Below are 27,267 nucleotides of genomic sequence, written 5' to 3'. Positions count from 1 at the left end.
TAAACATGGAAAATGATGGATGTAATAATCAACCAGATGGAAGGGACCATTTCCCAGTATATGCATATATCAAACCACTATGATGGACACTATAAATACCTTACAATTTTATCTACCACTTGTACCCCAGTAAAGCTGGAAAAAAAAAAAAAAAGACTACATGCTACAATAGGAAGCCTCATAAAAAGCTTTTTCAACAATACCAATAACAAACTTCAGGCTAGAATAGAAATAATCATAGCTGGTACCTAGAGTGACTAAAATTCAAGCATGCATAGTGTCAGGTACTTGGCCACTGAAATGTCCGTACTCTGTATTTTACATTTTGAGAGAAGCTGAGACTCCTAGGAGGTCAAATATGCCTCCCCTGCCAAAAAAGAAAAACAAAAATGAAAACGTAATTCTCCTTTCTGTTTGTTGGCAGACATTATTTGGAAATAAACACATCGCAGTTCCTTGTGAGGAGGGGAAGCTGGGGGAGGCTGGCGTCAGAGTATCCCACGTGGAAAAGAAATGACAAAAAAAGGAGATTTTGAGCTGGCCAAAGCTCAACATGAGCCCAAAGCGTGCTACACATGTGTGGGGTAGCTGCTTAAAAAGCCAAGGCAGTCCCGTGCATTACCAGACACACAGATCAGGGCAGCTCCCTGAGTGAGAGCATCGTGCCCAGCACAGGGCATCATTTTGAAAAAGGGACCCTGATGAATTGGGCGGTGGAGCATGAAGACCAAGGGGGTAAAAGGCCCAGTCGTCACACCAGATGAGGAAAGGATGTTTGACCTAAAGAAGAGACACTTGCCCTTATATAAAACCTTCTGCGTGGCATTGCCACGAGAATTAAATGAGAAATTCGTTTTAAGTGTAATAATGATATTGTAGTTAAGAAGGAAGATGTCCTTCTGTTTTGCAGATGCATCCTTGCCAATATTTAGGATGGAAATGTTCTAATGTCTACAATGTATAATAAAATATTCCAGCAGCCAGAAGGGCAGAAATTTGATGGTTGCTGAGTAGGGAATGAGTATATGGGGGCTCTTTGTATTCATCTCTATGGTCATGTGTGTTTGAAAATGTCTACGAGGAAAAGTTGCAAAGGGGAGGGAAAAAAAAGGATTTCAGAAACAAATGGATGAAGCAAATATGGCAAGATGTTAACAGTTATTAAATCCAGGTGACGGGTATGTGGCTGTTCATTAACCGTTTTCTATCTTTTCCATACGTTTGAGGCTTCTCAAAAAAAAAAAATTAAAACGATTCAATGAGGGAACATTGGAAAGCACTTGGCACAATGCCTGGTGCATAGTAAGTGCTTAAATAAATATCAGTGGACTTTTCCTTCCTCTCCAAATGTTGGCATGGAAGTGAACCAGGCTTAGCCTGCAGCAGCAAGGAGCAGAGCAGGGCCACTGGCGAAGCTGCTGGAAAGCAGGCCTCATCTCAGTAGGAGGAAGAATTTTATGAGAAGTGGGTTTGTTTGGCAGTGGAACTCCATAGTTTCACATCGACAGAGCTCCCCATTGCTAGGAATATTCAGGCAGGGGCGGCTCGTTTCAGGGATGTTACAGAAGAGGTTTCTGCATCGAGGGACAATTTGGTGGCATCAAGAGGGGGATTGCAGGGAACCCAAAATTGCTTCCATCTCTGAAGTCTTTCCACCCGATGCAGCTGATCGAAATGCACCACGGCTTTTTCTCCCCCACTCCCAGAAACTGGTCCCTGTCTGTGGCCGAGGCAGAGTGAGGCACACGAAGGACCAAAGAGCTCTTCTCACCACTTCCCTCTGTCCTGTTTGTTCTGCACACAAACCAAAGATAAGGACACAGAAGGGAGGGGGGAAGGCAGAGAGGGCTCCAGGAGGAAGTCCTGGACCCCCCTGGACCTCCACGTGGGGGTCTTAGAGGCCAGTGGGTGAGATCTACATCAAGCCAGAAGGGCCACCCACCGGGGTCTCTCTGGGCTTCTTTGGGTTCTCGTGGCCTCCTGGCAATCTCTAGGCCCTGAGGCTTCAAGAAAGGAGGAGGAGAAGCAAACAGCTTGAAACCCTGGCTCATGGGCCTGGGAGAGAGACCTCAGGAGATCATCAGGGCAAGTTCCCTGCCTTCGGGAAGATGAAGCATTATTATTCACCCCATTTTACAGGTGAGGAGACTGAGTCCCAGCCGGGTTAAGCGATCAGGACCCCGGGCGGACGCCAGGCAGGAGGAACCCTACCAGCCCTGTGCTTTCCCACCTGGGAGCAGCAGAGCCTGCTGATTTGCATAGCTTTGGCAGCACTGGGATGTGAGTTTGCCTGGGGAGCAATTCTCTGGGTGAGGGAGGTGGAAGCACAAGAATGGAGAACCGTCCAAGCAGGATTTTTCACTTCTGCCCAGTAAACAATGCAGAGTGCTCGGCAGTGGGGCCGAACCTCTCCCAGCTCCGGACTGCTTCTCTTCTCACCAGCTCCACACCCAGTATAGCCCAGTAAGGCTTCCAGGGCCACTTTATGGCCACTTGGCAGCTGGCTAGCACTTCCTAGGAGAGCAGTGATTAAGGCCACCAGGCCCTTGGCAATGCTCCTGGGCAGCCGGCCACCAGAGCAGACCAGGAGACTTCCCGGCATGGCCATTTAAACCAGTCAAAGCGGTTTTTTGTTTTTTTTTTCCAGGACCCCACAGACACCAGGCCTACCTTTTTTGTTACTTGAGATTCCTCCAAGGAACTGGCAGTGTTGCCTAATGGTCAGAGTTCTGTACAGAGAACACACGGGAAACTGAGCTCGAGGGTTACTTCAAAGGCTGTTTTACGCTGGACTTGGGGCAAGTGGCTTAATCTCCGCAGCCTTCAACTTCCCTTAAATATTAAAACAAAAAAGTTTCTGTCTGCATTCCTGCCACCTCCTTCATGGGGGCAAGGGGATGCCCAGGAGGACCCCCACGGACGACCCCTGAATACCCCTGAAGAATGGGATACAGGACCTGGGCTGGACAGGAGAAAGAGCCCAGCTTAGGGGTTAGGGGAGACTGACCCCCAGGGCTCCTCTAGCTAGGTGGCCTCAGTCAAGTCACCTTACCTCTGTAGGTGTAGACAGCAAATACAGACGTGGCCATGGGTGCGAGCCATGCCCAGGGTGGTGTCACTAATGGATCACTGCACCCTCCGCCTTGTCCTAACATCCCTGCTTGTGACCACCACGGATGGTCACAATGAGCTGTCCTGAAGAAACCCACTGGCCACCCCAGGATAGGGTCATCTCTCGGGTCCCCTTGACCTCTGACCATCTGTGAGATGGGAATTCTCATGATTTAAAGCTTCTCCCTCTCTACCCCAAGGAAGCCCAGCACAGCAAACATCCTTAGGGATTCCTTGTGGCACGGCCTGTGCGAGCCACCTGTTGCCTTTTCTCCACGTACATGCTTGTGAGATTGAATCCTGAAGCCTTGCTCTACTGTCCCTTCCCACAGATCAAGAGCCTGGGGCTGAGCCCCGGTGGACACCAGCGGCTCCCCTGCACCCCGTGGCTGGAAGAGAAGCCCACATCCTTCCAGCTCCATCTGTCCTGTTGCTCTTTGATAAATGAAACGCTCCTCACACGGTCTTCTAATTGTTTAGGCCATATAATCCCTATTGCTTCTCAGCCTGAGCTGGAGATGGGGCTCCCTGGGGCTCCCCTGCAGTGACCCCTCATCTCCTGGGGGCCCAAAGTGGGCAGCTTTGGCACTCTGAGGCTACGCTGAAGGAGCCCCTGGGCAGATGCGCCAAGTTCCAGAACAACAGACCAGGAGCTCAGGCCCCTGTGGCAAGGACTGCTGCCAGAAGAGCCAGGTCCCCACCAAAGTCTCAACTCAGTTTCCTGAGCCTGGGAACCAAGAAAAGTCTAACTCCAAGGGGAGAACTCTGTGGGGAAGCCAGGGTTCTGGTTGCCCTAACAGGCACATCTCAGAGAAGCCCCTCGCCTGCTATTTTTCTACCAGTTTTCCATGCTCAAGAGGACCCAGAGACTTCTAATGCTATCCCTGCCATTTATAGGTAAGGAAACTGAGTCCCCGAGAGGACAAATGATGAGCTGAAGTTAATACAGGCAATAAACGGCACAGCAGGAGCTAATCCCCAGAGCTCCGCTGCCCAGACTTGACTCTGCACAACACCTGTGGGTGTTCTTTAAAGGCGGACTCCAGACCAGCACCGCTCTGCCCTTGGCCCAGCCTCAGGAGAGAAGAGGTTCAAAGAGGTTTAAGGTCAGTGGGAGACCAGGAGGCTCTATCCTCGCCCTTTTCCCGGAGGAGAGTGAAGTGGGGTGAGAAGCGATGGGCCACGCGGCTGGGCTCTGGCTCTCCTGTGGGCACGCAGGGGTCCGCGTGCGGCTCGCAGGGCGCGGGTAGGAGGAGGAAAGCTTGGACGGGAGATGCCATCTCACGCTCGTGGAACAGCTCACACTTCCAAAAGCTCCCACACATGGACTCTCATCTCATTGCTTCCTCACGACTTGTTCTACAGACAAGGAAACTGAGGCTGGGTCCCAGCACCAGTGACGGAGAGCGGGGTGGGAGAAGGAGCTTGGACCTCATAGCTCTGGCTCTAGGGCCAGTGGCCTCGCCAACACGCATTGGTCACGGTGACACGCACTGGTTTCTTCCTCTGCTGTGCACTTCGTCCCTAGCTCCTCCGCGATCCCCACCTGCCTGGGAGGTCTAAGGGCCAGAATTATAGGACTCCTGTTTTACAGGTGACTAGAGGCTCAGAGGGTGAGGCCTGTGATAGGACACACAGCTGACTGCTGAGCCCAGATCCCCCCGGCACCGTTCTCTCTTCTTTTACCCTTTTCTTTTTCTTTTTCTTTTTTCTTTTTTTTAAGATTTTATTTATTTATTCATGAGAGACACAGAGAAAGAGGCAGAGACACAGGCAGAGGGAGAAGCAGGCTCCCTGCGGGGAGCCTGATGTGGGACTCGATCCCAGGACCCCGGGGTCATGGCCTGAGCCAAAGGCAGCCGCTCAACCTCTGAGCCGCCCAGGCGCCCCTCTCCTCTTTCACTCTTAGAGTATAAAGTCCTCCTCCCTCCTGGGGCTGGAGGAGCTGCTATCTCTGAGACAAGGGTGGCGGGGAGAGGGGAGAGGCTTAATCCAAGGAAGCAAAAACAAAGGACAGAGGATAGTGCCCCTACTGCCTCTGGGGTGGAGAAAGTGTTCCTCAAAAAACCTCCCGTCTCACATCCCCACTATGACCTTGGGAAAGTCATTCCCCTTCTCTGACCCTAGTCTCTCCCCCACCATAAAACGGGAGAATAGGACTAGATCAGAGAATTTTCAAACATTTTGGCAGCAGAACACTGTTTTCAAATAATAAGGAATAATTAGTAGCTGACATTTATTGAGCATTTACTACGCACCAAGCTCTGTAGTAAACATTTTATACACAAGCAGCATTTAATCCTCACCACCACCCTATGAGTAGGTGCTCCTATTATCCCCATTTCACAGGTGAGGAAAGGAGGCTCAGAGGGGTTCATCGGTCTGCCCAAGGTTCCTGATTTAACAGATCACTGAGCAGAAACCCAAACCCACGTCCGTCCACCAGGTAAAGCTGTCCATACCACATCACGCTATCCCCAAAGAAGGCCTCCTATGCAGTTGCTGTAGAAACTTGCAGGAAGTAAATAAAGGACCTTTGGATTTTTCCAGAACTATCAACATCAACTCATCTCACTGAACCTGGCCTGTCCTTTAGCACTGGGTCCTGAGAGGAGGGGGTCCCTCTATCAGCTCCTTCCCCTTCTTCCCGCCATTTCTCTGTTTCCTGAGAAGTAAAGAAAGGCTGGAGTCAGGATCAAAACAAGGAGCCCTCTAGCCAGGCATGCTGTCAGTTGGGGTGACCACTTAGCTTTGGGGGCTGCCCCTGGGGCCCTTCCCTGAAGCATGCTTCCCATTCCCAAAGACCAGCGGCTACAAGAGCGTGTTGGCCAAAGTGAATGAATTCACTGGCAGGTCTACTCAGGACACAGTCCATATTCCTAATCAAGGCTTCCCGGATTGGCTGTTGAATCCCTGACCCGCTTGCATGGACACTTGATGGCTTCTGATCCTAATACTAGCAAACAGCATTACTCCATGGCAGGCACTGAGGTAAGCGTGTTTAACCTCATGAGATAGGTACAATTATTACCCTCATTTTACAGACCAGGGAACTGAGCAGGGAACCATTAAGAAACTAGCCCAAGGTCATAAAACTGGTAAGCTGAGAAGCTGGGGTTCACACGCAGGCAGTACTCTTCGTGGCTGCACTTCGGTGAGCGGGGGGCCGGGGTGCAGGGGCTCACATCAGCATCTTACAAACAATAACCGGTGTGTGCGAAGGATCAGAGTGCTCTCACATCACGGCATCTTAGAGCTAGCAGTGATCTTAGAGACCGTCAAGTTCACACCTGCCGTCCAACGCGCCAACTCGGGCCCAAGGATGAGAAGTGATTGCCTAAGAGACAGGCTGGTGGTAGAGGCTGGTCTGCCCTCGCATCTTCTCAGCCAAACAAGAAAGTAGAGATTGTGTTTCCAATGTCACGGATAGAAAAACTGAGGCGACTCATCTGTGGTCACCGAAGGGAGGAAAGGAGGAAGGGAGGGAGGGAGGGAGGGAGGGAGGGAGGCCTGAGGCTGGAACTAGAACACACTCGAGGATGGCTCTGAGCGCCAGCGTCCTCAGGCCATGCAGGGGTAAACTGAGTCCAGAGGCAGGAGGGGGACCTAGCTGGTTCTCCCGGGAGGCAAAGGCCACCAGCACCCAGCCCAGCCTGACCACCATCAGCTCTCCCTGGCCTGTGGAGGCGGGGAGGGAGGGAGTCAACCGGGTGCCGCCTCCCTTTGATAACTTTGAGCCCGGGGCAGACATGTGCCAGCCGGCTTCACCCCCTTTTGTCCGAGCTTCCCTCCTCAAGAAAACCTTAATCATCCTCATTTGAATTTCAAATGACCTCTCCCCTCTCCCCCCCTCCCCGCCCCAACAGGCTTTGAGGCAGGGATATGGAAATTCACCCTGCAGTATGGAAATCATCGCCCTATGCAAATCGGGCGCCAAGACCCCATCGTCATAGCAACCACTGGGTTTCCTCTCCTTTCGGCACCTCTCTGGGCTCTCTGACTTAGATTTTTTTGTTCCTCTCCCAGCCCGAGCAGGTAGGGGGGTGGGGTGGGCGAGCCCCCTGCCAGGGGGCCTCACCGCGGCCCAGAGCAGGCAGGCGGGGCACCCCTAGCCAAGGTGCCCTGCGGGGTCCAGACCTGCCAGCCCACCTGCCGGCTCGTCTCCAGCAAATCTGGACCAAGCCTACCCAAGCCAGGCTGACCACTGTCTTTTGTTTTTTGTTTTTTTGTTTTCCCTGGCCTGGGCCAATCCAAGGATGGGCTAGGTGGTGGTGGTGGTGGGGAAGTTCCGGAGTCTGGAGGACACAGAAAGGCCCCCAAAGGAGGTGGCGGAGCGGGGAGATCTAGGGGGCTTCCACCGTACGAGGGAGGAGATGAAAAGCCCAGCATGGAACCTGTATGTAAAATGCCATGCAAATTAACACCTATTATTTTTTGAGTCAACAGCACTGGTGCTTTTTGGGAGATGCCAGGAGCTCAGTTTCCCATGCTCCTGGCTTGGCACAAAGGCCTGGTCTCCCAGGGCCCTCCTGCTACCCCAGAAGTGCCCCCTCCCCAATGAGCACCAGCTCACAGAGGCGGCAGGAGGGGACAGAAATGTCACTGACTGAGGTCCCTAGAAGTGAAATGAGGGCTCTGCTCATTCTCTGCCCTGCCCAGCCAGACCCCTGGACTCCAGGGAGGGTGGACCGGCCCTAGCTGGGATGACCTCATGCCATTTCCCTTTTAAGGACACTTAGCTCTGCTCCCCCTCCTTCTCCTCCCAAAGCCGCCTCTCCCTCTCAGCCATTCTTCCTAAGGATGGGTGATCCCAGGCAAAGCCCTTCCCAGGGGAGGTGGTTTCAATACAGGGGACACCCTAGCAAATGCTGGCCTGAGATGCTGCTGATCCTCCCAGGCGCCCCCCAGTGGGTTCACACCCCCCAAGGATCCCCCGCCTGCCTTTGAGAGAGCAGCCTCTGCCAGAAGGGAAGACTGCCAGGGGGTGCAACCCATGGACAGGAGGGCTTGGAGGTGGAGATGCTGGGAGTGCAAGTGCGTCAGTGGGTCTGTCTGTGTGCTGGGGGCGGGGGCGGGGGCGGGAGGGGGCAGGGTGGGGCCGCATCTCAGTTGCCTGGACTTGGGCTGCTCTTCAAGCCCCTAAAACGCAACCTAATTTGGTAGCTCATTTCTCTTTAAATTCTTTTTCCACTTGGTCAGCACTTTTCCACACCAGGTGTTCTTTGCCCTAATTGTTTCTTGAGGAAGAGGGTAGACCCAAGAGAGCAAAAGCGTTTACTCACACCTGGGAGGGTGGGGGTGGGCTGTAAATCTCGGATCCTTTAATGAAGGGCTGAGGCCCAGGAACAGGCAGTGGTCTGAGTCCCCCACTGTGTGTGTTGGGGGGGGGGGAGTGGGGAGGGGCATGTACCCCTGCCAGCAGAGGACAGCCCGGGACCTACCTCTCCTGCTGGATCTCTCCAGCATCACACCCAAGATACCCACAGTGTGAGGGGAGGAATGCGAAGATCATAAGATATACCCAAGGTCAGATGTATCCATCGCCCATGGCCTGCCAAAGGACAGCAGTGTTCTGACACACGGTGTGAACTCCTCTAAGGCAGGGCACCCCAAAGTATGCTCCAACAGTCAGGGCTGCCCTGCGAACTGTTTGCTAAAGTCTGAGACCGGATCATACAAACACAGAGAATTTAGAAATGTTCATAGTGCCCCAAGCATGTGATGAGTGGGATCTCCCCGTGGACGGCAGGTGTAGACTAGCCTGGGCCCTGTGGAGCATGTGTGGTGGGTACGATCTGCAGTCCTGCGTGGTTAGGACTGCGTGCTGGTCTGTGACAGACTGGAAGGGAAACAACTGGTCCCGCACCCCAGATTATTTGAGAGGGAGCACCCTAAGCGATGCCCACCGATGAGACCATGCGGACAGTAAAAGACAGCACATGGATGCCCCACACTGGGCTCCCTCTCTCGGTCCCCTTTCAGGCTGAAGAGAAAGGAGGTCCATGTTCTTCTTGGGGGGGGCCTCAAAGATGGAGGCAAGTGTGGTGGGGAGTCACTTCCTTCAAGAGACCTACAAAAGTTAGAAGGGCCAGTGCCAGGCAGGACTGGCCTGGTCACCCATGGCTCATCTAGTTAGCACGATCCTGCCCTGTTTGCCCCTGGGGCCTGGGTTTGGGAATCAGGGATGAGCAAGAGTCTGTGAGTGGTGAGTGAGGCTGGTACGGGTGAGAGCAGTTGCTGTAGCTGTTTTGTTTGCTAGGGTGCTCTGATTGCTAGAGGCAGACAGGCAATTCCTGGCACCATAGGCCGCTCTCCCGAGGTTTCCGGCACACAGAGCCATGGGATGAAGCCTGGGTAGTGCATTAGTACCTTCTAATCTCCCTGTCACAAAAATGGGAAACACTCTCGGTTAGAAGACCATAATAAGAGGTAACAGGCTGAGGCTGCAGCATGGGGGTCTCAGGCAAGAAATGAGAAAAGACGTCTAGGCACTGGGGAGTGTAGCTTACAAGAATAGGTGCCCAAAAGAAATTGTGGGGTTAGGTTTTCTTAAGGGAAACATCCCTAAGACCAGGAGGTTCCTTCATTTTCTGGGGATCGTTTTGAAATGTCTCCAAAGGAAGAGAGTCATGGACAAGAATCCTGACATTAAAAAAATAATAATAATAATAAGAATCCCAACTTCCCCAAGAATTCATATCAGTGCCCCCTGAACACTTGGAAGGGCTGTGGCTTCCTTTCTCTCTTCAGGAGAAGTAAGGGGCAGAGCAGGTAACTTGGAGGTGCAGGACAGAGTCACCCGGTGCAAATCCTAGAGACCACCAGTCCAGTCCCTTCCTTTCGCTCTTCTAGAACCCTCTTCCCCCTATCACAATGAGGAGACCCAAGTCTAGGGCACAAGTAGACTTGTCCCACATCGCTCAGTGACAGAGCTTTGTCTTGTCTCCTGAATGTTTCTGATAATTATCCACCTAATGATGGATTGTATTTGTACAGTGGTGCACACTTTGTGAAGCACGTTCATACCCACTCTGTCATTTAATCATGAAAAGGGTGGGCGTGTGTGTGCACGTGTACCTCATTTAAAAAGGGCTAGCAATGGGAGACTCTTCTTCACCCCCTGCCTGCCAAGTACTTCCTAGATGTCTGCCGTCCTCTCTGTCATTGAAAGAATAGTTTTATTCCATAAATATTTGGTCTGAAAGCCATACACATCTCTCAAAGGCTTCTGCCTATTTCTGCCTAGAACCTCACTTCTTGGTTGTGATGAGACATAATTTCTTTATCCTCAGCTTCAGGAGGATGGAAACCTCAGGACTCAGTAGGGTGGAGATGGTGAGCAAGGAGTTGGTTGAGAAGGACTTCCTAGTCTTGGGTCAGTTACTCATTGTTCCTGTGGGACCTTATGAGAGTCACTAGCCTCTCTGCGTTCCTCTGCATGATCACATCATTCCTTCCCAAAACCATATTGGAAGTTCTCGGGGGAAAGTACAAAAGGATCCCCAAACAGCTAAGATGCCTTGGCGGTCTTTCTGGAAGGGGGGGGCAGATGTTAAGTCATTCCACCTCACAGACAGGACAACTGATGGTGGAGAAGGGCGGCAAGAATGGACAACTGACAAAGCTCAGTCCCTCCTCCATCTCTAGCTCTCTGTCCTCCCCTGGCTCCCCCCACAGAATTCTTTCTTCCCACATCTCTGAGCAGGGTAAGGGTGCCAAGGAATTTGCTCCACTACCATCTGGGTTCACAACCCCACCCCAGTGCCCCGTCAAAGGGTTGGGTGGTGGTGGAAGGAAAGACTGGGGCATCGCTAAGGCTGGCCCAGGATAAGAGAAGGGAAGGAGAAAATCCTCTCCCTAGATTTTCACCTTCCTCGGTTCACTAGAGTTCCCACTCTTCCCCAGCAAGCATGTTTCAGCTCCAGACAGGACTTCTGCCTCTTGAATTATACCAACCCACCTTTCAGGGGCTTGGCTTCCCCCCAGTCCCTTTGGCCAATGTCACCCTCTATAATCTTGGCATCCCTCCTGATGCCTGTTTCCTGTGTCTTCTGTCCCTGGTTCCTGTGTTGGTCCTCAGTCTTCCCACCACCATCTTTGGGTAGAAAGTCACTGGAAAAACCTATGTTTAATTCTGTCATTTGCTAGGCATGGGAATTTTGGGAAAAGCAGCCTCAAATCCCTCATCTTCAAAGTGGAATGATGACATCTACCGCACAGAATTGTTGGAAAGGCCAAATGCACTAGGTGTTTGAGTGTGCTCTTTTAGACACGAGTTGGCACCATCATCCCTTCTGCCATGAATTCCTGTGAGAGAAGCAAAGCCCCTTGAGGACAGGGGCTGTTTCTTCATCTTTCTGAGCCTAGGGTTTGACACAAACATGCTCCGCAGATGTTGTGTATGGGACTACCAGCTAGGTCAGGGAGGAGGATTGGGGGTAAATGGAGCAAAGAGGCTAGAGATGTCCAAGAGGAGGGTGTGGAGAGGGCGACTGGAAAGAAGGGACTAGGGAGGGCTCAGCTCTGAGGAAGCCTTTATGCAAATGCAGGAAGTGGCAAGTGATGACAGAGAATTTGGAAAAGCAATACATGTACCCTGTTTGCAAGATTCAGCTCCTAGAGATCATCCAGCCCAAATCCTTCCTTTATGGGAGGAACAGAAAGGTCCCAGTGGGGAGCGACTTGCCCCTAATCTGCAGGGAGTTAATGGCAGAGCCAAGATAAGAATCTAATGGACTCAGGCCCGAGTTTGATTCCTGGTTAAAAGCTGTACAATCCTGGGCAAGCCCATGTCTCATTCTTTAGCCACCATTTCTTCATCGATAAAAATGGGGGTGGTAAGAATGGAACGAGATGATGCACGTGAACTCCGAGGCACACGTGCACGTGCCCAGGTATGGGGAAGAGGCTCTGTGAATGTGGCTGGACTTTCTCTCCCCCCTCCGCCTCCGCCACGTCCAGCATATTTGTCCACCCCTGTGTTTGAGGCTACTCTGCGACTAGTGTGGTCAAAAGTCATAGGGTTAGCAGTATGGGTGCTTGGGGGTGGTCAGTTACAGACCCGGGGGCTTTTGAAATGTGGGCAAGCCTGTATACTCTTATGAACCACTCAACTGAGAATAGGAAAAAAGGTGCTGTCAGCTTCAAGAATAGAGGAAAAATAACAACCAGGGAAATAAAAGAAAGGATAGGAAAGCTGATGATTCAGAAATCTAGAAACTTGGATCCAGTCCTCTGGGGGTGGGAGGAGGGCTGGGAAGAGGACTGGACAGGGGATTGGGAGATTTTCTGGTCTCTTGTGTTGCCACAAAGGCAGTCTGAGGTTATGGGCAGTTAGTTTATCTTTGTCCATGCCTTGGCTCCCTATAAGCAGGAGGAAAGTGAAGAATGAAAGAGCTGCCTGCCAGGTCTCTGCCAGCTAGGAGGTCTGTGTCTGGACCTGAGAATGCTCTCCTCTGCAGTCCTAGCCTGTGTGGATGGGGAAATAACTTCTCTTTCCCACTCCCAACCCTTGTGCCCTTTGGGGATTTCACACAATACAGAAGGTGCTCTCAGGGAGCTGGGGGTTTCTAGGTCACCTTTGTTTGTAGTTCCTTTAAAACTCAGAGACAAACCACCCCCTAATTCATGCACTGCTTGGAAGGGGGAATCTGCCTTTTAAAAATCCAAAGGAAGCCATTTAACCAAGTTGGTAACCATTGTGACTCATAATAAGCTTTTCTCTGTAAAAAAAATGAGTCACAATGACTTTCCAGGAAGTTTGGTTACTTTAATTAGCTACCTCTTTTTTCTTGCCCTTAAAAACATACAGTAATTTGATGATCACCTAAGTATGGATGCTACCGGCCACGGCGCTGAGTCCCTAGAAGGGAAGAATCTAGGGGTGGAGAACTTGCAGACAGCACAGACTTCGTGGTCTCCTTGGAGCTGAAGAAGACCCACACAGAATCCTTTCTTGAATGTGCAATGAGAACAACCAGCCTCCGGGGCTGACCCACTTGGCCTGAGTGACAGGGAGAAGGACATCCCAGCTACCTGGCACCCCAAAGTGCTTAGCAGTGATGCTCTTTATGTAAACTACAGAATCATAGGATCTTGATGATGCCACCAGACGTAATGATGATCACAGCTGCCATGTGTCAAGCACCGTGAATAGGCTTTAAACATCATCTCAGGGAACTCCCAACCCGCTCTCTAAGACGGACATTAATTGCCCCCCCTCTATAGCAGAGACCAGGCTAAGCTAACTTATCAGATCGTATCAGTTGGTGAGCACCTAAGCTCCCAGGTCTGTTTGACTCTACATCCATACCCTTTGAAGATCACCTGTTCCTTCCTCCTAAAGAGGCAAAGTGGCTGCTATAATCCCAGGAGAACCCTGGGATGGCATTCAGATTCCCAAAGTCCCAGCTTGTGTCTGGATTCTTTCTCCTTCAACTTCCTCTGTACACAGCTCCCATGGTTCCAGAAGGGAGGTCAGAATGTGCTCAGATTATCTCCAACACTTTCGTCTTCCTCACCCCCACCCAGGATCTGAACACTCTCGCTCCTGGCCCACCTTTTAGGGTTCCACGTAGCTCCTTCCCACTCCCAACACTGTTACCTGGACTTGGTAACAGAACACCAGTGCTAGCCTGCTAAGTGTGGTCTTCTTCATACACGGACACTCTCTTAGCTGTGCCCTCACATACCTGGGGCCACATACCAACAGAGTTGGCTCCAGCCAGCCTGCTATCAGAAGAGGGCAACACAGCTTCTCCTGAGAGTGGCTTTTGGAGTCTGATTTTTTTTTTTTTTTCCCCAGGGAAGAGTGTCAGAGCTGAGATTGTCCCTATCCAGCTGAACTGATTTGATTTTATTCCATTAAAGATGTTATTTATTTATTTGGAAAGAGAGAGAGAATGAGCACAAGTGAACAGGGGAAGGGGCAGAGGGAGACAGAGAATTCCAAGCAGACCCCTCACTGAGCACAGAACCGGACACAGGGCTTGATCCCACAAACCTGAGATCGTGACTTGACCTGAAATCAAGGGTTGGATGCATAACCAACTGAGCCACCCAGGTGCTCCCAACTGAACTGATTTTAAAGCCTTGCTCCTGTTCTTCAGGTTGGAGGAAATTTTCTTCTCAACTGGAGAGAACAAGTGCCTCCCTCCACAGACCCTCAGTAAAACATACTCAGCAATTAAATCAATTGAAAAGTGAGTGCAACTGGCCCACATTCTCCTGGCCCAGCTATTCCCACTCACAAAGAAAAATATAGAACCTACACCTCTAATGTCTATTGCTACCTGTGCAGTAGGCACTGTTTCAATATTAAATTGAGGGGCAGGAAAGTTTATGGCAAGTGTATCCTGCAGGTGCCCTCAACAAGACCCCCAATTATCTTGTCCCTGACCCAAGCTTCAAGAATGGGGTTAGACTGCACCTGAAGACTTGGGAAAAGAGTTTAGCTCTGGGGGACATTGATTCTCTTCCACTTCTAATTTCTATGTCTCTAATGATCCAGATGAAAGACTAATTGAGGTCTTGTTGGAAGGCTATTAAAGTTATTTGGTGGTGTTACAATTTATACTCATGTTTCTTTAAGTTCTTTTTAATTATATGGAGCTTTCAAAGCAAAGCTTGTACTGTGGAGTTGAAAGCAGAGAGCTATGAAACTTTCTTCTCAATTCTTTCCTGACCTCTTTCTCTTCTTCACAAAGCAAAGTCATCTTCCAGGCACCAAGCCTTTCTTTCTGGTCTATTTACCACCCACATGCATGTAATTTGGAAGAGGAACACTTGCGCACGGGCCTCTTTGGCTAGTTCCTTGAGTAAGGCCTGTTGAGAAATCTGGGGTTAAAAGGCCTTGGTCCCCATCTACTGAAGACACATTGTGCTTTCTGTCCTGAGCAGGAACTGGGACCACAGCCTGCTGCTTCCACGGGTATTGGAACGGCCCATGGCCCATCAAGAAGTGGACCTCCTCCCTAATTTTTGTGTTTCCATTTTGTTTGTAAGGATCTGGCTGGCCCTTTCCAAGCCTAGTTCCAGAGACTTTGTCTCCCTCTAGATGGATATCTATAGTTCGAAGCCTCCAGGGTCATAGCCTAAGGGAATTCCTTCACTTCCTAAGACCCAGCTTTGGGGTCTGATTGGCTCAAAGACTGAGATAGAGAAAAAAAAAACAAAACAAAACACCGCATTGTTCGATGATCATTTGCAACAACTTGCTCCCACCCGTGCTTTTCTTGTTTCATTCCCCAGAAGAGAAGACCCTTACCTGTCTCCACCTGGCTGAGGGCACTGCGAGCATCCATGGAATCTGCTACATCCCCACTCATCTTGATATCTGCAGGGAAAACACAACTGATTTTAATAACAGGTCACAATTTTTCTTGCTATGACATATGTGGCTTTAACTAAACAGCAAAGATGAATGTGTAATTACAACAACCATCAGACTTTCAAATTCCTGATTCCCGAACATACAACCATTAGAATATTCATAAGCTTGGGGCACAAATCCCCTCCTCCCAGGCGCGCCTCCTTTCCCTGGCCCTTTCTTTCCCCTCTTCTCTGCTGCTACTGTGGGATCTCTCACCTTTTGCATCATTCATTGTCACTTCCTTCCATCACCAGGTTCAGTTGGTAAAAATTTAACAAGGGGAGGGGTACAGGGTGAGGTAGGGGGTGGGGAAGAATGCTTCCCATTTCCAATCCTCATTGCCTCTGGGATTTGGGGGATTGATTTTATTTTTTTCAAGTAGCATAAGAAATATGTCTCCCCACCCCCCCACCTCCCCTCCCTGTAATAACTCTACCCTGGGAGGTGAGAGTACCCCTGAACCTAGGCTTGCCCTTCTCACCTTTCTTGACCAGTTCCTGCCCCTGTTCTCTGTCTGGTTCTCAGACGTCAGCTCACTGTCTGGGGACCAAATCCTAGCTCCAGCGTGGCCCTCCGGAGATCCCTTCTCCTCTGGGAAGCCTTACCTTCTTTCCTACTCCTTCAAAGTGCTCTGGGAGCAAGGGATGGTGGGCGGGTCAGTGCCCCGCAGACAGAGAATACCTACACCAGGCCCGGTCTCAGCCCCCTAGGGCTGCTGGTCCGGCCTCTCTGCCCTGCTTCATTTCAATAAATTAAACATTTACCCATAACAGACAGCTGCCACCACCTAAGAGGCCCCCCCCCCGCCCCCAAGTCTTCTCCAGGATCAGCAGAGAGAAGCAAAGAGGCAACTTTGAACTAACTCCCTCTCTCAGCTCCTCTCCTTATTAAACCACCCAAATACTGAAGCCGTTAAAGACAGAAGAATATTTTATTCAAATCGTGTTGACCCCCCCTACCACTACCCCCACCCTCTTCTCTGGGGCAGCACTTTAACTCTTTCAAACCAGATAAAGTCTTGGTGAGGCAATTTGCATACCCGGCTCCCCAGCCAATCCCTGCTAAGCATGCAGTCTTAATTTGCATCAGGTAATCAGGCAGTTGGCAGTCTGGACGCCTGAGGTCTGGAGATGATCGGGGTGAGGGGAAAGGGTGGACCTCCGCCCCAGGAAAAGCGGGGAGAAACCTACTTTTTAATTTTTATTTATTTATCTTAGAACAATGACGTGGGTGGCTCTGGCAGAGATTGGAATCGTGGCCCCTGGGGGTGTGGTGTCACTGCAGCGCAGAAGGGGCGACTGCCCCGCCAAGCAAGACAGAGGCTGAGGTTCAGAGGCTCTCCAGCCCTTAGAACGCCCCAGAAGCAGAGGATGGAATAAGGCACTTTGGGGAGCCGCTGTGGCTTGAGGAATATTTTGGAGACCCACCAAAGTGACGACTCCCAGGTAAATCCTCGGAGCTCCATGCAGCGCCCTCCAGACATCCGCACTGTCCCGCACAGTCAGCCGACCTCTAGGGGAGATCTTGCAACCACACCCTACGACCTGCCTCACTGCACTACATTTAGGAAGGCTCTTCTTGAACCTAACCTAAGTCCTTCCTGCTGTAGTTCGAAACTGTAGAGTAGTCATGCGTGAATATGCAGAGCTAGCGTGGGTCACCTGGACGCATCTGCAAAGGGTTCAGCTACTGCTCACCTTCTGCTCCAATAAAGAAATGGGCTTGCTTCCTACTACCCCGGAGCTGGGCATTGCCGAACAGATCTGCTCAGCTCATGCTTCCCCCACAGGGATTCCTCAACGGTGCTGAGGAAAACGTCAGAGACTGGCCCCTCAGGTTTTTACACTGCCTCAGTAGCACCCAGAATTCCAGAGCATCGGTTTGGGTGGCCAACAGACCTGGATTTAATCCCAGCGCCATGGCTAACTAGCGGGGGGAACTTGGCCACGTATTTGAACCTGTTTTCTCAACTAAAAAATGGGAATAATGCTACTTCCCAGAGTTCTTTAAGCAGCCAACAAAATATGAAAGAAAACTGCCTGGCACAGTTCCTGGCACAAAGTAAGCTTGAAATAAAAGAATGAGCTAAACAGATAACTTAGGCTTCTCTGTTAGTCCCCTTGGCCCATAATAAGAAATAGCTTTGGGGACACTCGCGTGGCTCAGTGTTTGAATGTCTGCCTTTGGCTCAGGGTGTGATCCTGGGGTCCTGGGATCGAGTCCTGCGTCAGGCTCCCCACCTGCTTCTCCCTCTACCTGTGTCTCTGCCTCTCTCTCTCTCTCTCTCTCTCTACCTGTGTCTCTGCCTCTCTGACACAGAGAGAGATTTAAAAATCCCTAAAGATTTTTTAAAATCTTTAAGAAAAAGCAAGCAAGCAAGCAAGCTTTGGTTTTCTGTCTCAGCACTATCTGATAGACATCCTCCAAATTCTGACTTCACAGGGAAAGAGCTCATGGGGACGGTACGGGTTTAAGAGGCAGTAAGGCTGGGACGATGACCAGATTCTCAAATCAACTTATTTCCAATTCCTGACATTTAAGAAGGGTAACTGTTTAGCTAAACCACAATTCCATGCCTGTAACCCAGATTCCCTTCCGACACCCTTTCCCTGCATGCCTTTAAACGTGGCCAAAAGCCATCTCTCACTCAGCCTTTGAATTAGCTTAAAAGGTCCTTCTAATCATGTCTAAAAATGACTTTTGAAGGTGGCAAAGGCCCACACTTTGCCAGGACATCTTCTCCTTTGATACACCCATTATGGGAGCGACATGGTAACGCTTTAGGATCGGACAGGGATTGGAGCCTGATGGAGGGGCAGGCTGCGATGATCTGTAGAAGCTCTTGGTCAGTCCCACAGGATGCTAAGATACTGAGAACCAGTTCTAGTGGGTAGGAGGCTGAGGCTGATGGGTGGGACGAACTCTTGGGTCTCAGCCTAAAAATGGGCCAACACCGAAACTCCCCAAGACGCCATAGCCCTTTGCCTGTCTGACAGCACTTGCCGGGGCTGAGGGAGGGAGGTGTGGGGTGGGGCTGTTCTTATCTCGGCAGGCAGGCAGGCAGGCAGGCAGGCGACTGAGTGGGCTCCTTGCCATCACTCCCTTCCCTGGGGAGGCTCCACTGCTCAGTGTAAGATCCCAGATCCCAGACGCCGACCCTCATCTGGCACCAGTACCATCACGTTCTGAAGCTGGGGCAAGACATTGGCTGCTGGCCTAGCCCTTCCTGTGCCTTGGCATGACCCATGAGCAGCCCTTCTTCATACATCCGTGAACCAGGATGTGCGTGGGAGCCTGAGGAGCAAAGTCCAAGGGGCGGCATCTTCCCCAGGCCGCAGGCTGTGTCCACAGTGTACTGGAACCTCAGGTCCAGGCTACACCGGGGAGGCAGAGAGCCTCCCCTTCTCTCTCCTACTGCTCAGCTCCATTTCTCTGAAGGGAGTGCAGCTCCCTCCAGACTTCTTCCTCCCATGATGGCCAGTGGGGGCACTTCTACCAGAAGGAAACCAAGGGGCCCACTGGTCCTCTGTCTGAGCCAGTCATGGCTCCAATTCTCTCCTGAGACAGATTTCTGTCACTTCTTCGAGAGGAAGCCACTCCCTCTCACCACGAGACCTTCCAAATCCCAACAGTATTCCAGAGCTGTAGCTGGTATCAATCTGTGAGACTTGATCCCAACCTTGATAGGCAACAGCTCACTGTGAGCAAAAAGACAGAAAAAGAGATGCCCTGGGGGCAACCAGGTGTCCCCCTGGGGCCAGATTCCCAGTGTTTTCCTGTTTCTTCCCTCCCTCTCCAGCTGTCTGTCAGACTCTGGTCTAGTCCTCTGTCTTTTTTTTTTTTTTTTTTTCTCTATTTTTGATCTGGGAGCAGGAGCCTCCCCCTCCTTGGCTGGGGTGCCCCTGTGTCTGGTGACCTCATACCTACCCAGGTGTTCATGCTCCTGGAGAGAGATGCTCTATAAGGTACAAAGTGCAGAGACCCCAGGCCAACCTGAATCATGGCTTGCACCCGGGTCATCGAGTAGAAAGATGGGCCGACTTGGGGGCCACAGGACTTGTGGACCTGAGTGTGGGACCCAGTGCAAGAGTACACAAAGTGTGCTCCCTCTTTCCCCCACTCAAACTGTTCCAGTAAATCAACTGAGGAGGAGTCCTCCAAGGGCCCAGGACTGGAAATTCATGGGGAAAGTGCTGTTTGTGAAGAAAGAGGAGAATTATTGTGGGCTGGGGGCTGGGGGCTGGGGATAAGACTCCAAAGAGACCAAATTTCCACCAAGAGGATCCTGGACTGAGACCCTAGAGAGGGACCCTCCCTCACAGACCCATGGCCAGGCCCACACTGAAAGACCCCACACGATGACCTCATATTGAAAAGCCCGAGAAGACTCAGCAAGGAGAGCCCTAAAATGGAGAGGGATCCACAGAAAGTCCCAAGCTGAGAGGTCCCTTTGAGATGCCACTAAAGGGGAACCAGACACCACTGAGGCTGAGCCTGAGAGAGCTCACAGGGTGGTGAGGGTGCAGGCATACTGAAGAATTGGGCTGGGGAGGGAAATGTAGACAAGTGAGTCAGGTAACCTACCCCAGGCGGATGGGAACCCTACCTTGGGTTTAGCTCAATCTCCCCTTTCACGTTTGGAACCCCTGCCTCCCGGAGGGAGAGACGAGACGGTGAGGGAGGTGTCAGCCTGGAGCTTCCTCCAAGGCCAGGGTAAGGGGGGCTTGGCCCTCTCACTGCCCTCCTCTCTGCCAGATGCTCTTAGCCCCTTAGGCATTTCCCTGCTGGGTCCCAGCTGTCCCACCTCCTCCCACCTCCCCCAGAGCAGCAGCCTGCGTAGACAATGGGATGGAAAACCCCTAGGAAGTCTCTGATCTTGTCACTAAAGAACTTCCCACTGAGGCCCACCTTTCTGAGGCCTTGTTCCCATTCCTGCCTAGGGATTCTTGATGGGAAGTGAAGTGGGGAGAGCAGGGAAACTGCCCCCAGGAATGCCCAGCTCCATAGTGGTGCCACAGGGCCTGGAAACACTTTCTCCAGATATTGGATGACACCCAGTTGGATGCTTCCTTTGGCCTCACCTGGCCCTTCCTGGCACGTCCTAGCACCTGGGGATCCACACAGAGTCAACATCTCTGTGGTAGCCTGACTTCATTCAACCCTGCCAGGATCCTGTCAGGGAATGGTGGACCCTGGGTCTCTCCACACACCTGCTGTTGTCTGTTTTCAGGATGAGTGGGTCCCAGGAAAAGCCAAAGCCTCTAGACTGCTCTGCTCCTTGGGGTCAGTCAGGAAAACTGCCTCTCCTCACTCTTCCTCCCTACTCCTCCAGAAAGGAGAGCAGGTACAGAATTCCCACCAACAGCCCTGCGATCCTAAATAAAAGTCACGTGGTGCTGCCCTCCCTCTCTGAGAGGCACATTGCTGGTTTGAAGTGGCCAAATCAGTTTTAGCTTTCTACACCTTGAGTCTGTTCTCCACTCAAACCCTTGGACCTCTGAGAAGGCCCACCCTAGGGCACCTGGGTGGCTCAGTGGTTGAGTGTCTACCTTTGGCTTAGGTCATGATCCTGGGGTCCTGGGATCAAGTCCCACATCAGGCTCACTGTGGGGAGCCTGCTTCTCCCTCTGCCTGTGTCTCTGCCTCTCTCTCTGTCTCTCATGAATAAATAAAATCTTAAAAAAAAAAAAAAAGAAGAAGGCCCACCCTAACACCAAGCATGACCATTCAGGATTAGTAGCCCCAGCCCCAGCCCCTCTGCTGAAGGAAGGACCAGCAGGATGAATGGAGAGGCCTCAGTTCACATCACGCCCACCTACCATTCACATAGGGGATACTGACTCCTGGGAAAACATTTCTATCTCCTAGCTTCCTTCCACTGAGGAAAGGGGGGCTTGGTATCTGAATCCATGGCACGTGGAACACGGAGAGTGCCCTTTTCACCACCCCCTCTGAGACACAGATATTGGAAGCACCTATCCCACAGGGCCATGGCCCTGCGGCTCCTCCTTCGGGGTCCCACAGAGCTCCTGACCCGCACCAGAGCACGGCTTCCCCAGCACCGCCGGTATCCACAGAGCCTGTGGGTGGACACACCTTCACACATGGGGTCTGCTCCACCTCCCCCCCCCACACACACACAAGAGGACAGTAGACTCCCCTCTGCTACACGGGGACACGCTGTCACAAGCCCTAATCCATACATACATGTGTGGCATGGCACCTGCCCCGGGGTGTGCCTCTGTAACTGCCAGCCCCCCCACCCGACCTTACAAATGCCCACTTTGCCTCCACTTCACATTAAAGGACGGAGACACAAAACACGTAACATGTGGATACAAGTATTTTCCTCACTTATGCACTCCCAGGTCCACACCCCTGGCTGAGCGAGTGAGTGAGCCACCCTTCTGCAAGCAGTGAACAGAGCAACTTCAGCCCGACTCCAGGGTTGCGCAGACCCGGTCCCACTCCTCTGCCCCGCTCCAGATTGGAGGCTTCAGAAACCCTCCCACCCCGCGCCGGGGAGTCCCCACCTCCATTCTTCTCCAGCCTCCCCAACCCCCCCCCCCCCCACCATCCGCCTCCCCACGCCGGCCCCCGGTGACCCGCTATCCACACTGCCATCTCCTGGTCGTGGAGAGATGGACCCCCCAACGGTGCGTCCCTCCTTCGCCCCCTCGCCCCTCCGCTGACACCTGTCAGCGCTCGCTCCCCCCGCCGCTCACCTGTGCGCATGGGTTCCAGATTGACCATCCTGCCCCAGGCGGGGCCAAAGGCAGCGCCCCCCCAGGCCCCTCGCGTCTGCCCCAGCCGGGCCCCCGGGGAAGCCAGGGTCTCTCCTCCGCCCCCGCCGCCGCCGCGGAAGCCGCCGCCGCTGTCGCGCGCTCCGCTGCTCCCGCCCGGGCAGCGCTCGGCTCGGCCGGGATTGCCACACGCCCAGGTGAGCACGCGGCGCGGCGCGGGGCGGGGGCCGCCGGCCACGCCCCCTGGCAGGGCCCCCGCGCCTGGCCCCGGGCCCATGCAAACCCGTGATTTGCATGCGCGGAGCTGGGGACCTGGGGAGGGGGCGGGCTGCGGCTGCGGCGGTCCCCGACCCTGCGCGACACCTGCGCGCCCTGCCCCGGCCCGCGGCCCCCCCCTGCCGCGCCCGCAGCGACCCAGACGCCTGGGCCCGCTCGCCCTTGTTAGGAACCCCCGGTGGATGATCCGGCCGGGGCCGAGCTGCTGTCTGGACAGACTCCCAGAGGGTAAGCCCTGCAAGGAGTCTAGAGTGTTTAGAAAAGCCGTGGGGGTGTTCCGGAAAGACTCTGGCCTTGGAATCCCATCTCTCAACGGCTTTCCAGCTGTGAGACAAGAGACGAGGCTCTTCAAGGCGCTTCGCCTTCCTGCACCCATTTGAATCGTCTGCAAAACGGGGCCGGGGGGGACTCGCCCTAACGGGCATCTATCTATGTGCAATTTAGCAGCCGGCCAAAATTCACCTAGCCCCCATACACGCTCACCACATCCCGGGAGTTAGACGGGGCCCAGCTCATTACCCCATTTTCCTGGGGAAGACCTCGCCCCCTGCCTGTCCTCCAGGTCCCACGTGGCTCTGAGGTTCTATGAGAAGATGATGTGAAAATTATTTACCAGTGTCAGGGACTGGGGGGACGGCCACCTGCCTCATCGACAGAGCTGGGAAGCGATTCGCCAAAGGCACACAATTCCCTAGTGATAGAGCCTGGCTCAATCAGGTCCCTGGACTCCCGCTCCAGTGCTCTTTGTAGAACCCATCCTAGTCTCATCATCTAAGCTCCCTCCACTCTTCTCTTCCGTTCATTAGGTCCCAGGGAGTGGTGCCAGGGCAAAGGGACCACCTGTCTGTAAGCCCAGAAAGCCAGTTGCTGACAGGAGCCCAGGATCTTGCCATCCTCTGCAGACAGGTGTCCCTACCAACCTACCTCTCCCTTCTTCTTAGTCTCTAGGACTGTTTCCTGCTCACAGAACAGGTCCTGCGCTTTTCTGCCTCCCTGCCTTGTTCACCGGGTTCCTTCCATCTGGTATGTTACCCACCGCCCACCCCAGTGATCCCTGTTATAACATCCAGCAATTACTGAGCTCTCGCTCGGTGCCAGGCGCTGTGCTAACCAACACTTTAAAGGCTCTGATCTTGTCTCGTCCTCATAACAACTCGTAAATGGGACTCTTATTGTTTCCATTTAACAGGTGGGGAAAATGAGGCTTTGAGAGTGCAACTTGCCGGTGTTGCACAGCCAGTAAGCATCAGGGCTCCTGTTCTGAAGCACTGCACGCTACTCCTTCTGCACAGTTTAAATGCCACCTCCCTTCTGAAGTTGGATGTGATCTGATCTTTTATTAAATTAGCATAACACTTCAATGTGCTTCATAGCCCTTGTGGCGGGTTCTGGGGGACTTTTCTTATCCTATCTCCTGGTCTTAACTGATTGGCTGCCCCCAGGGCTCTGAGTACCCTGCGGGGGGCCGGGACACACAGGCTCCAGGGAGGGCTCAGTGGGTGCCACAGAGGCCCTGAAGGAAAAGGAAGTGCTCAAGAGGACCTACATGCTCAGGTTCATACAAACCACCCTTCCCCAGTCACATCTTCCCTTCTTCCCACTCTTAACAAGAGGGAAAAGGACTTCCTTCCTGATTCTTTGGCTGGGGGAAGAGATCAGTAAAGGCTTCTTGGAGACCTCCTGGGCCCAGGGACCCCTTTCAGGACACCGCTAACCTGTCTCTTCCTTCCCTCCCTCCCCTTCCCTCCTCCACTCCGAGTCTGGCTCCTTTCTTATCTACAACTGTAGTCCGCCTACCATCATGCTAGAAAAATGCCTGCACGTAGTTTATATACCCCTGTGTGCTTGCGATTTCCATATGTCAATATGCATAGCATCTGTGTGGCTGCGTACACCGAGGGTCTGATTCTCTGACCACCACATCTGGGACCCGCTGTTTCTTGTTTCCACGTGCAGTTACCTTTCTTTTCTGGGCTTTGGTTTTCCAGAAGCGATAGTGGGGGGTGGGGGGCAGGCAGGAAGCCGAGGGCATATGACTAATGGTTTCCAAGGGCCTTGGAGCTCTAGCAGGCTAGGATTCTGGGGCCCTGGGTTTAAGGCGGGAGTGGAGCTTTGGGGGATGGTGAACCACTGAGGCAGAGGTGGGACCTTGGAGGTTCACAGTTGGAAGCACAGCTTTGGATTCCAGACAGGCGGTGGGAGGATGGGAGGGTGAGGGGGTGGGGGTGGGGCGAGGGTGACAGACGTTACCTCACCTGCATCCCTGTGCTCATTTATTCAATAAATATTGAGTGCTTCCTATCTGCCAAGAGAGGTGCTACAGGCTGGGCATGCACCTTCTCATTTACTCGGCACAACTTTAGAAGGAAGACACAATTTTGAGGCTTCTTTTAGAGATGAGGTTCAGGGAGGTTAATGCAGCTAGTAGATGGCAGAGTTGGGATTTAGAGCAAGTCTGCCTGACGCCAAAGCTGGTGCTTTTAATCCTGCAGTGTCCCTACCTGTGCCTCCCCTTCTCTTCTGTGATCGTGTCCCTCTAGGCAGAAGGAATCTAGATTATTGTTCCTATGAGGAACCCAGGCCCGCAGAGGGGGTGGGACTTGCCCAAAATCACAGGGCAAGAAGAACAGAGACCTTTCCCTTCTTCCCACTCCTCCTTCATATGCTCTTCCAGGATCCTCTAAGGTTGGGTGGGTTTGCAGCCTGCAAATATGGGGCCCGGGGCAAAGCTGGATGTCTCTATTCCTTCCCTCTCTGACTTGCTTGATGATCATCTCAATTAGGTGAACTGAGTGGGGGGTGCATAGGACCTCTTTAGCCCTGCCTCTTTCCCAGAACTCAGAGAATCTCCAGGAAACCAGCTTTTTGAGTTCTGGGCAGATGGGAGATCCCGGAGAAGGTGCCACCCACCCTGGGCCTCATATTCCATGTGTCTGTTTGGCTTGGGAGAGGAGAAGCTGTGGGGAAGAGAAGAGAGATAGTAGGTTGCCTGGAGGTTAAAAAGGAACAGAAGAAAGAAAGGGAAAAAGAAGCAAGGACAGGAAATTTCATTGCCTTTGGACATCAAAAGAGGTATATGCAAATTACATGCAAATTGAATGCAAATCAGCACACTGCTTCCCTACCCCTCCCCTTTCTCAACAGCTGGAGGACTTTTTCAGAGAGTAGCCAAAACCTCACTCCAGGAGACTGCAGTTCCCCAAACTGATCAACTCGGACTCTACCCCAGGTCCTCCTGGTCTTCCTGGGGTGACATCTGATTCCCTTTGCTGCTCTTCTTGGAAGTCACTAGCACCCTGGGCCCCATTTCTATTTGAGCATGCACTCTGCTTCTTTTGCCTCAAAGGACAGAAGAAGGCTCTAGGAGTCTAGCCTCCCCTTTCAGGCACATTGCTGGACTGGGGATGCACGGGGGATGGGGATGCTGGATTGGTATTGCACTGTTCAGAGAAGGCACTTGGGGGAGGGAGGTGGGGGCCTCCAAGCCCCCCACCCCCCCTGGCCCTGCTCTCCGCCTCAGCAGAGAAGTGGCCTTTTTGGCCGTGTGCCCTGTTGCTCATTCACATTTCCTGTCATGTCAGCTGGATTGAGTTGTCAGGGCTGGGAGAAGGGTGGGGAGCGAGGCGTCCTGGAAGGCCACCAAACAACAAGTCCCTTCTAGCTCCTTCTGTCTGCCAGATGGGCTGTAGGGCCCAGAGCGTGGGGGTACGGGTGGGGGTCAGCTCCCTGCCTTGGGGCAACCACAGGGAATGGAATGGATCCCAGCTCAGGCTTCCCAAAAGAGCAGATGGAAGGAAAAGCAGAGGCCAAGAAGAACTTACAGGCCTCTTAAAATCACACCTCAGAGGTAATCTGATGGCACCGCTGCCAGGAGGAGTATTGCAGAATGGGGGCGGAGGGGGTTAGTGTTGGGTGACAAAGTGAGAGGTGCTCTGGGAACCAGGACAAGGGAGGACAAGGGAGTCAGGACCCTGAGCTCTTCCCTGCTCCTGATAATCCCAGTGCCGAGTCCCCAGTCCCAACACCCGCCCGCTCCACCTGGTACCCAGCCTTCGCTCACCTCTAGAGGGAGGAGTACACACAAATAAATGTACTGCCCACTTGGCACTTGAAGATTCTGAAAAATAGTAATGATACGGATTTGATTTTAAAACAGCATAACAACTGACTTCCAGTGAGCTTTGTTGATCTTGGGGACTGCATTGGGCCCGGGGCTGGCCACTCTGATCACACCTTCCGCAGAACCCTGCCTCTGTCCTTTTCCAGACTCTCCAGGTCTACCTGAGACGAGGTGAGCCGCCAGGTCCGCCCGCTCGCTCAGGGCAAGTCTAAGGCCAGCGCGCCCTCTTGCGGTGATGGGGGCGTGTGACCTCCGCTTGAGCATCCTCCTTACTTGCAACACGTGCCCATCCATGGCCGGGGACCTACACACAGGTGAGGGCCCAGTTCCAGGCCAGTTGAAGATGCTGAATCTTGGTTTCAGAGTGCTGTTGGGTCTTTGGTCCGTGATCCCCGTGGAACCTCAGTTTGCCAGCCTTAGCCCAATCAATGCAAGGACAGGAGTCCCAGGCCTTGTCCGGTGGCCGTCCTGTCACTGGACAGCTCTGCTGGTTAAAATGTCATGCCTCCCTGAGCACCTGGGTGGCTCAGTGGTTGAGCGCCTTCGGCTCAGGATGTGATCCCGGAGTCCTGGGATCAGGTGCTACATCAGGATTCCTGGAGGGAGCCTGCCTCTCCCTCTACCTATGTTGCTGCCTCTCTCTGTGT

General features: G+C 52.7%; 1 protein-coding gene across 8 annotated transcripts in view; it reads right to left on the bottom strand.

Moving 5' to 3' along the window:
- Positions 1-22,362, bottom strand: part of POU2F3 (POU class 2 homeobox 3) — a 75,161-nt gene extending 52,799 nt beyond the window's left edge. For 2 of the 8 annotated variants that reach the window (XM_077893885.1, XM_077893888.1), the window contains exons 1-2: positions 3,053-3,128; positions 2,671-2,832 (exon numbers count right to left, since the gene is read on the bottom strand). Coding sequence is in view for 4 of the 8 variants with exons in the window: in XM_077893881.1 (XP_077750007.1) it covers positions 2,671-2,729; positions 3,053-3,102 (109 nt within the window). In the remaining 4 variants the exon portion in view is untranslated. Of the gene's footprint in view, positions 1-248; positions 368-2,670; positions 2,833-3,052; positions 3,129-15,376; positions 15,446-16,086; positions 16,194-22,206 lie in introns of those variants that run through there. The other 6 variants (XM_077893886.1, XM_077893887.1, XM_077893882.1 and 3 more) reach the window with 6 other exon arrangements.
- Positions 22,363-27,267: the final 4,905 nt, after the last annotated feature.

This window comes from Canis aureus, chromosome 3, assembly GCF_053574225.1.
Source record: "Canis aureus isolate CA01 chromosome 3, VMU_Caureus_v.1.0, whole genome shotgun sequence".
In the NCBI taxonomy this organism is placed as follows: Eukaryota; Metazoa; Chordata; class Mammalia; order Carnivora; family Canidae; genus Canis; species Canis aureus.
Note: the sequence above shows the minus strand (reverse complement) of the source record. Positions and strands in the feature narration are given on the sequence as shown.